This window comes from Salvelinus namaycush, chromosome 36, assembly GCF_016432855.1.
Source record: "Salvelinus namaycush isolate Seneca chromosome 36, SaNama_1.0, whole genome shotgun sequence".
Taxonomy (NCBI): Eukaryota; Metazoa; Chordata; class Actinopteri; order Salmoniformes; family Salmonidae; genus Salvelinus; species Salvelinus namaycush.
Window position 1 is genome coordinate 951,424 of NC_052342.1, and position 11,007 is coordinate 962,430.

Here is an 11,007-nt window from a genome sequence, read left to right on the forward strand (position 1 = left end):
CCTCATGGCTTGGTTTTTGCTCTGACATGCACTGTCAACTGTGGGACCTTATAGACAGGTGTGTGCCTTTCCAAATCATGTCCAATCAATTGAAATGACCACAGGTGGACTCCAATCAAGTTGTAGAAACATCTCAAGGATGATCAATGGAAACAGGATGCACCTCATAGCAAAGGGTCTGAATGCTTATGTAAATAAGGTATGTGTTTTTTATTTGTTATAATTTGCACAAAAAAAACGTTCATTATGGGGTATTGTGTTTAGATTGGTGAGGACTTTTTTGTGTTTAATCTATTTCAGAATAAGGCTATAACGTAACAAAATGTGGACAAAGGAAGGGGTCTGAATACTTTACGACTATACTGTACAACAGCCCGCAGTACACCCGTCGACTTTGAACTTCAGAGCTTCAATGAGAGGGGGCAGTCATTCTCCATCCAATCGGAGGCGATGTTTTGTGTTTCTGGGCTCGCCATCCACATTCGCCAGGGGTCACAGGCACGTCGCAGTCATGAGCAGCTGATTAGACAGCTTTTGGACCAGGTAACGTTAATATCCGAATAGCATTCCTTCGAATTCTATTATTTCGATAAGATGAACAGATCAGTTGCACATTTGCCAGGTAACTACATCAGTACATCAGGTAACTACAACCAAACAGAACCAAACGGCAGCAAACGAAACGGGGAGGAACCTACCTGAATTTGTCTCGTTTTCGTTGCAAAACGCAACTGTTTGCAACGGTTTTGGACTAATTATTACACCCCATGATATAGGATGTGATTGGAGATGGAGCGCACATCAACCATAACAAACCATAAGATTGATACTACAAATACATTTATTTACAGTTCTATTTAGTCTACATAATTCAGAAGTTGTGACTGAACCTACTGGCTATTGTAGTGCCTATCCTTACTCTACCTTAAAGGGCAAATGTCCTGAGGAGGGATGGAACGAGAGCACAACAGAACTCTTCCTGAATGAACTGGCTGTGATGGACAGCAACAACTTCTTGGGAAACTGTGGTGTTGGTGAGAGGGAGGGCAGAGTGGCCTCTAGTTTGGTGGCCCAAAGACATTACAGGTTCTTATTAACTGTTGCTTTTCAAAGTAAAGGAATTTTCTATTGCTTTGTTAAATTCCAAGTAGCCATCTGTTTTGTCATTCATGTTCAGGGGAGTCATGATCATGAGATCTGTGTGTGTTGTTTTATACAGGTTAATACATGGGATAGGACGATCTGGTGACATCGCTGCAACTCAACCCAAGGCTGCAGGTTCCAGTCTGCTGAGCAAGCTGACTAATTCAGTTGTGCTGGACGATTTAAAACTCTCAGGTGTGTAACTAAGATTGCATTTTGCCTACTGATAAATGTATGACAGTGATGGACACCTCCAGTTCTGTAGTAGAGCTACACTATGTGCACACTTTTGTTCCTAGCTTGTTTGTTATTGTGTATGTTTACAGGTGTGCAAAGTGTGGCCAGTTGCTTTGTAGTTCCAATGGCAACCGGGATGAGCCTGACACTGTGCTTCCTAACACTTCGCCACAAGAGACCAAAGGCACGCTACATCATCTGGCCCCGCACTGACCAGAAGTCCTGCTTCAAAGCCATGATCACTGCAGTTTAAGTACTAGCATGACCCTGTTCAATACCACTCTCTGTAACATTATAAAAGTATGTTATGCCCTACAGTTTTTTGTACTCCCCTTTCCTGCCCTAGATGCACCTATCAGTTCAGCTAGTTTTGAAAATGACTTAACTTTTCTAAGAGATGCCTAACATGCATGCTATTCTTGACTCGTAGGGCCTAACCTTTGCAGAGTGTGACACGCTCCCGTGACACGTTCATTCATCCCTGCTTAGTGCAACATTTCTCTCTGTTTCTATTTTCAAGAATTCGGCGCACGGCTCATACATGAAAACACTTAATAAAGTATCTTGCGCTCTGCTCATGCCGGCAAACGTTACACGTCCACTTTAGGAGCTAAAATCCTACAGTTTTTTGCGCTACCCCACTGTAGCTCCCCTGCAAGGCAACTCCCAACATTGACCACTCTTGCTCGTTGTAACCATGAACAGGGTTTGAACCAGTGGTGGTTGAGAACATTTTGGAGGGCGATGAGCTGGGAACAGATCTGGAGTCGGTGGACCGTAAGATGCAAGAGCTGGGAGCAGAGAACATCCTTTGTGTCCACTCCACTACTTCTTGCTTTGCCCCACGTGTCCCCGACAGGTATACCTAGTCCTTAAGCCATCCAATCATGGTTAAATAGAGCTGTAACAAATAAAATGTCCATGTCCAATTATCATGTGCTATTATAACTGGTATCACTGGAAACAAATGTTATTTGTATAATCTGCATACTGTTTATTATATAGTCTACTTCATGACATTACTGACAGAAGCATACTTCCATATTATTACAGTGTATGTTGGGTGAAGATTACCAGGGCGTTATTTGATAATGACTTTCCTCTGTTCTGGCAGATTGGAGGAGCTAGCCACTATGTGTAGCAAATATGACATCCCACATGTTGTCAACAATGCTTATGGAGTGCAGTCATTCAAGTGTATGCACCTTATTCAGCAGGTACTACTGCTCCAACTCCTCTTTCATAAATCCTACAAAATCATATTTTTCCTTTCCATAGGCATAGCAAAGTTAGGTTATTTTCATAATCTCTTTAGGGTGCTCGTGTTGGAAGAATCGATGCCTTTGTACAAAGCTTGGACAAAAACTTCATGGTTCCAGTAGGTGGTGCCATAATTGCTGGTTTCAATAAGTCTTTTATTCAGGAGATCAGCAGAATGTATCCAGTCTCTGTGCTCTGTTGTATTCCTGTGTGTCTGTATTGTCTCTGTCTGTCTTATGCTGGTGACACGTTCCATTTCCCCTCTGAAATATTGGACGTTTGTTCATTTTGGTAGCTCAGGGTCTCGATCTAATGCCCATCCTGGGGAAGCTACTTGGTGTGCTGGATTATATTCCAGCACTAATGCCAGTTTCAAATAATCAACATGTCATGAAATCAGGTATGTTAGTGCTAGGCTACAATAAAGACCTGCATGTGGCTAGTATGTGTTGTAGTAGGATATGCTGCCTAAAAGATGAGAATAAAATAAACAGAAATGTTAATTTGCAACTATTTCAAGTGACTGCTGGTCCCCTTTTTTCCTTGTTATGTGATTGACTGTTGACTTCAAGCGTCCTTTCTCTGTTTTTACTTAGGAATATAGATTTGTGTGCATTCCTTTCCTTTTACCTGTAATAACGTTCTCTAGGATTGGAGTTGGAGACCACTGGGCTAGATTTGGGCTAGATTTGAAACATTCAATTTGAAGCATCCAATTATATGAATTGGAACCATTTAAGGAAACAAATAATTGAGAGGAATCAATATTGGTACTGAAATCGATACAGTCCTAGTAAGGGTTCAGGTTAGAAAGTGTTTGTGCCCTTTTAGTATGATGCTGACTGCCCTCTGTCTCCAGGTTGAGCATCAGCCTCCCCCTCCCTGGATGTGCTCATCACCCTGCTCACCCTGGGGGCCAGCGGCTACAGGAAACTCCTGGCAGAGCGGAAGGTAAGACCTCTACTCCACTGAACAGGGTTGGGACCCAATTCAGTATTCATTCAGTTTAGGAAAGAAAATGAAACTCATTAGCATGTATTTTAATTTAGTTGCACATCTTTGTAAATGGCTGATTGCCAGCCCTGTATATCCTCTACTTGAATTGTAGTTTTGTCTCCAAGTTTACATGTAGAGGGGTAGGGCGACATCAAGGACAAATCCATCCAAGTGAAGCTGAGGAGTTTCCAAAATAGTCCCTGTTGGCTCCTTTTACAAAAGTAGAGTTAACAATGCAGTAGTTCTTTTATTTAACCTTTATTTAACTAGGCAAGTCAGTTAAGAACAAATTCTTATTTACAATGACGGCCTACCCCAGATGACGCTGGGCCAATTGTGCGCCGCCCTATGGGACTCCCAATCCCAGCCTGGATTCGAACCAGGCACTGTAGTGACGCCTCTTGCACCGAGATGCATTGCCTGAGACCGGTGCGCCACTCGGGAGTATACTAAACATGCTATATACTGCACCATTCCCAGACACTACAAGGCAATAGATGTGGAAAATCAGACTTGCAAAGATGATGAAAATTGCTCTTGTCTTTTGTACTGGAAATTCTGAGCTGGTCTCCCTAGCCAGTACTCGGGTACTTCAAGCAGGGTTCTTTTGTGTCGGTTCCTAAAGGTGACTGTATGCACCATAAAAGGTTGCTTCCAATGGGATACCATACAATGTCCGGAATGCTATCAGTGTTAATGTTTGCTCAAATCCACCCAGGAAATACCTCTTGCCTGTTACGTGACCTGGCACTGTCAGACTTTATTGATTTCAATTGGTCTTGATCATGAATATTTGAAGTCTGAACCAGATTATGGCCATGTAGGATAGCATCAAAGCCTTCAAAGTCAGCTGCAATGTTGAACGACCTTATTAATACCATCTGCAGCTTAATGATTTCATAACATCCCATCGCGAGTCAACAGCTTTGAATAATTCATGTCATGAAATGACTCTTTCTCATTAATAAAGGGTAACTCTCAATGCCAATTTCTGCCTTTGCCCAACCCCTTCAATTAAAAATAATAAAATGCATTTAGGTGAAAGTTGTGGGTGGGGGGAATTCAATCAAACCCGCATTTCAGAATTTACGCAGTAGCTCTTTTTCCAATGGTCAAATTAACTCACAGATTGGTCTTGGGTACTGTATAAAAACCTACAATTGCTACCATGGTGACTGCGCTCACAGGTATGATTTCACATTTCAGAATTAGGAGTGTGTGGTGGGCACGGGATGAATATTGTAAATAAAAAATATATATCTGCCCCATGTAAAAAAAAGAAGAAAAAAAAAAAAGATATCTGCCGCAACCATTGAAATACGAGCCAACTCTATTATAGTGGACTACGCCACCAATCAATTGTAGCAGTTAAGAAAAAATGGTCACTGAAGATCCCATGGCACTTATTGTGAGAGTAGGGTGTTAACCCCGGTGTCCTGGCTAAATTCCCAATCTGGCCCTCATACCATCATGGCCACCTAATCATCCCTAGCCTCCAATTGGCGCATTCATCCCCCCTCCTCTCCCCTTAACTATTCCCCAGGTCATTGCTGTAAATGAGAATGTGTTCTCAGTCAATTTACCCGGTAAAATAAAAATATACACATGCATACACACACACAAGTTGGAAGTTTACATACGCTTAGGTTGGAGTCATTAAAACTTGTTTTTCAACCACTCCACATATTTCTTGTTAACAAACTATATAGTTTTGGAAAGTCGGTTAGGACATCTACTTTGTGCATGACACAAGTACATTTTTCCAACAATTGTTTACAGACAGTTGACTGTGCCTTTAACACTTCTTGTCAATAGGGGGAGCTGTTAGCACTATTTCTTTCTTGGTGTTCCCAAATTAAACTGCCTCGTACTCAATTCTTGCTCGTACAATATGCATATTATTATTACTATTGGATAGAAAACACTCTCTAGTTTCTAAAACCGTTTGAATTATATCTGTGGGTGAAACAGAACTCGACTTAGAGCAATTTTCCTATGTGTATGTCAGAATGCAGAATTTTGCTGGCTGTTCTGAGACCTGTGTATTAATTTGCCTGTCCTCTATTGGTTGAGATGCACTGCATACGCCTTCCCCTGGTTGTTAGCGAATAGGGAGACTTGAAATGGAGTTTCTACGCAGAGCCGAAAGTCTATAAATTGATTGGAATCGATGTGTCCACCCTTTTGGATCTTCGCGCTGACGCAGAGAGGGTCTTGGCATGTCGTTTTAGAAGCTCTGGTTTTAGCTCCTAGGTATATCCGGCTCTGTTTTTATTCGATATAGGCTTTAAAGACATCATAATCTTGTTATTTTAAACCGATTTATATCAGTTTATGCCAGTATATTGCGATTTTCGGGCATTTCATTTTCTGACGTTGTATTGAGTTGGGTATCTCTCTCTCGCATGCCATTGTGTACTGCTAATTGCAACGTGGAAGGAAACATTCTCCAACCCAGCAACGATTCTTTTGGACAAAGGACACCTTTCCCAAGATTCTGATGGGAGTTCAGCTAATAGTAAGAACTATTTATGCTGATAATTCGTTGTTCTGTTGAAAAAGTAAAATGCATAAGACGCCATTATTTGCCGTGTAGCCTTGCGTTATCGCACCCTGTATTGCACCCTGTATTGCACAGTAAGGTTAATTTAAAAAATTTAATTCAGCGATTGCATTAAGAGCTAATTTGTCTTTCAATTGCTGTCCAACCTGTATTTTTTTTGTCAAGTTTATGAATAGTTTTCGATAAGAATAGGTGTCTTTCCAAGATGGCGCCGGACAGATTGCTTGAGTATTTGGACACTATTTTCATTGTATAAGCACGATTTGTGCCGCTAAATATGCACATTTTCGAACAAACTCTATATGCATTGTGTAATATGATGTTACAGGACTGTCATCTGAAGAATTCTGAGAAGGTTAGTGAAAATTAATATATTTTGGTGGTGAATACGTTATCGCTATGTTTGGCTGGAATCAATGCTGTTGTGTGGTTTGCTACTGTGCTAAGCTAATATAACGCTATATTGTGTTTTCGCTGTAAAACACTTAGAAAATCTGAAATATTGTCTGGATTCACAAGATCTGTGTCTTTCAATTGCTGTACGCTGTGTATTTTTAAGAAATGTTTTATGATGAGTAATTAGGTAATACACGTTGCTCTCTGTAGTTATTCTAGTCGAGTTGTGATGGTGGCTGCAATGGTAAACTATGATTTATACCTGAAATATGCACATTTTTCTAACAAAACCTATGCTATACAATAAATATGTTATCAGACTGTCATCTGATGAGGTTGTTTCTTGGTTAGTGGCTATTTATATCTTTATTTGGTCGAATTTGTGATAGCTGCTGATGGAGTAAGAAAAATGGTGGAGTATGGGAGTGGTGTCTTTTGCTAACGTGGTTAGCTAATAGATTTACATATTGTGTCTTCCCTGTAAAACATTTTTAAAATCAGAAATGATGGCTTGATTACCAAGATGTGTATCTTTCATCTGGTGTCTTGGACTTGTGATTTAATGATATTTAGATGCTACTATTTACTTGTGACGCTATGCTAGCCTATGCTAGTCAGCTTTTTTACTGGTGGGGGTGCTCCCGGACCCGGGTTTCTGAGGAAGTAGAGGTTAAACAGCTTGGAAAATTCCAGAAAATGTCATGGCTTTAGAAGCTTCTGATAAATTATGTCAATTAGCCTAAGTCAATTGGAGGTGTACATGTGGATGTATTTCAAGGCCTACCTTCAAACTCAGTGGCTCTTTGCTTGACATCATGGGAAAATCCAAAGAAATCAGCCAAGACCTCAATTTTTTTTTGTAGACCTCAAAAAGTCTGGTTCATCCTTGGGAGCAATTTCCAAACGCCTGAAGGTACCACGATCATTTTTACAAACAATAGTACGCAAGTATAAACACCATGGGACCACACAGCCGTCATACTGCTCAGGAGGGAGACTCGTTCTGTCTCCTAGAGATGAACGTACTTTGGTGCGAAAGTGCAAATCAATCCCAGAGCAACAGCAAAGGACCTTATGAAGATGCTGGAGGAAACAGGTACAAAAATATCTATATCCACAGTAAAACGAGTCCTATATCGACATAACTACGGTTTGCAACTGCACATGGGGACAAAGATCGTACTTTTTGGAGAAAGATTCTTCTGGTCTGATGAAACAAAAAAGAACTGTTCGGCCATAGTGCCCATTATGTTTGGAGGAGAAAGGGGGAGGCTTGCAAGCCGAAGAACACCATCCCAACTGAGAAGCACGGGGGTGGCAGCATCATGTTGTGGGGGCGCTTTGCTGCAGGAGGAATAGATGGAAATAGATGGAATCATGAGGAGGACAATTATGTGGATATATTGAAGCAACATCTCAAGACATCAGTCAGGAATACTTCCAAAGTTGTGGCAAAATGCCTTAAAGACAACATAGTCAAGGTATTGGAGTGGCCATCACAAAGCCCTGACCTCAATCCCATATAAAAATTGTGTGTAGAACTGAAAAAGCAAACCTGACTCGGTTACACCAGCTCTGTCAGGAGGAATGGGCCAAAATTCACCGAACTTATTGTGGGAAGCTTGTGGAAGGCTACCCGACACGTTTGACACAAGTTAAACAATTTTAAAGGCAATACTACCAAATACTAATTGTGTGTATGTAAACCTCTGACCCACTGGGAATGTGATGAAAGAAATGGTTCTCTCTACTATTATTCTGACATTTCACACTCTTAAAATAAAGTGGTTATCCTAGCTGACCTAAAACAGGGAATTTTTACTAGGATTAAATGTCAGGAATTGTGAAAAACTGAGTTTAAATGTATTTGGCTAAGGTGTATGTAAACTTCCGACTTCAACTGTGTGTATTTATTTTTGATTGGGGGGTGCGTTGAATTTAGCAAAATCCTTGTTTCGATCTCCCAACCGACAATATGTAATTGTATTGCTGTCTATATCGGTTGCTGATATTTTATGCTTAGACCGGCATTGCTTAGCAATATAACCTTGCTCTGTTATCTTGCTTACCTCAGGGATCGACCCAGGATGACACTTAAGTGCACAATATGTTTACTTTGCAAATTATTCTGTTTTGGTTTATTAGATGCTAAATAAACACTTTATTTGCGGGAGCCTCCTCAGTTTATATCTTAGTAGAAGTTCTAGGATAGTGAGAGGTGAACGTATAGTTGGGATTTTATTTTTGTTTTACCTCTCGTTCGAGGTTGCGCTGTGCATTTTTTTGGCATCGGCCAGACAATGTGTTATTTTTCTATTTTTTTCTCCTATTTGTGTATGCCTGTTAGGTGGGTTGAGGGGGAGGGTAAATGTTGGGGAAAGTTGGTTCACTGGTTGGAGAGTAAGGGTGCTTGCCGGGGGGGAGGGGTCTGTTGGATACTGCTCGGGTGTAGCTTCTACACATGCTGACCATGATGGTTTGGTGCGCTTTCTTACCTTTTTGAGTTACATGTTATGCAGGTCACCATAAGAACTACAAATGAGAGGAGGGCGGGGCTTACATTTACTTCCTGGAATGTCAAGGGTTTAAACGAACCAATTAAGAGAGGTAAGGTCCTAGCCCACTTGAGAGCACTCTCGTCTGATATTATATTTTTGCAAGAAACCCATCTGAAAAACAATTCTCATAGCAGACTTAAATGTAGGTGGGTGGGGCAAGTGTATCATTCTAACTTCTCTGCCAAAACGACAGGCACAGTGAATCTGGTACGGAAAGGAATTCCCTTTCTACATAAAACCACTATTGCGGATAAAGAGGGTCGTTATGTGATCGTAATAGGAGAGATCCACTCTATTTCTGTAACTACTGAATATCTATGGGCCAAACATTGATAACCCCACATTTTTCAAACGAGTCCTTGCCCTGATTCCAGATATCTCCCATACTAACCTGGTCATTGGAGGGGACCTTCACTGTGTGCTAGACCAATATTTGGATAGATCCTCTACCCGGCGTACCCCTACCTCCTATTCAAGACAATTCTTGAATACCTACATAAAAAATTCTAACTTATTTGATATTTGGAGGATCTCTAACCCAAAGGGTAGGCAATACTTATTTTACTCTCATGTTCACAATGTTTATACCCGAATTTACTCCTTTTTGATTGATGAGAAATTACTCCCTTACCCCTGTAATGTGAGGTATCATGATATTATAATCTCTGACCACAGCCCACTCACCTTTTCCCTGAGATTGGGTGACATCGTATCAAACGAGAGGGTCTGGAGGTTAAAACCTGTTAAGGCTAGGGGGTGCTGTTGTCACTATTTATGGAAATCGTGTAATTTTTGAAACGGCTTCCTACAAAATTCTTGATCGTACAATATGCATATTATTATTATTATTGGATAGAAAACAGTCTATAGTTTCTATAGGAGTTGAAATTTTGTCTCTAAGTGGAACAGAAGTCATTCTACAGCAATTTCCCTGACATGGAGTCAGATTTCAGAAATGTTGGCCCCTGTTCTGGAGTCAGTTTTAAGGCCAATGTTATTCCTATGAGTATACGGACACTGCTTACGTCTTCCCCTGGATGCCTTTACGTGATGACGATTTGAATGGGGTCGATTGCGCAATCACAGGCACTATAAATAAAAAAACCCTGTAGCTAGGAACTCTTTTCTTGCTGCGTCATGCGCGTGGCGGCCACCGACCCGCACTTGTTCCAAGCATTAGTGTAGGGAGTAATATTACTCTGGTCATGTTTCTACTCGTTATAGGAGTTAAAAACACCATAAGGTAGTTAATTTAAAGCGTTTTATAGCAATTTATATCCGTTTAGTGCGATTTTGGGACATTTATTTCTGAGACGCTGTGAATCTCTGGGCACGCTTCCAGTTCATGCCGAACGCAGTTGGCATTTCCACATGGCAAGAGGACAGCTTTCCACCAAAAGACGATTAGACCCAAGAAAGGATCCTTTGCCCAAGATACTGATGGAAGAACAGCTCAAAGTAGGAACAATTTATTATGATAAATCGTGTTTCTGTCGAAAAATGTTAGTGGCTTAGGACGCCATCTTTTTTGACGTAGCTTCGCTTGGCGCAAACTGTATTGAAAAGTAAGGATAATTTAAAAAATGTAATTCCGCGATTGTATTAAGAATTAAATTGTCTATCAATCGCTGTCCACCCTATATTTTTTAGTCACGTTTATGAGTATTTATGTATACGACTAGATCACTGTCTAATATGGCACACGGCATTTTCTGACCAGCTCGGCTACTTTTCTCATTGTATAACCACGATTTTGGTGGCTAAATATCCACATTTTCGAACAAACTGTATATGTATGTTGTAATATGATGTTACAGGAGTGTCATCTGAAGAATTCTGAGAAGGTTAGTGAAA

The 11,007-nt window shown here is 40.7% G+C and overlaps 1 protein-coding gene across 1 annotated transcript; it reads left to right on the forward strand.

Annotated features, from left to right (window-relative positions):
• Positions 1-450: 450 nt before the first annotated feature.
• Positions 451-8,693, forward strand: LOC120030201 (O-phosphoseryl-tRNA(Sec) selenium transferase-like). The gene is made up of 10 exons (XM_038975555.1): positions 451-543; positions 932-1,086; positions 1,220-1,338; positions 1,470-1,625; positions 2,083-2,239; positions 2,495-2,597; positions 2,696-2,824; positions 3,439-3,445; positions 3,506-3,591; positions 8,670-8,693. Exons 1-10 carry the CDS (start codon positions 451-453, stop codon positions 8,691-8,693), a joined length of 1,029 nt encoding a protein of 342 aa, XP_038831483.1.
• Positions 8,694-11,007: the final 2,314 nt, after the last annotated feature.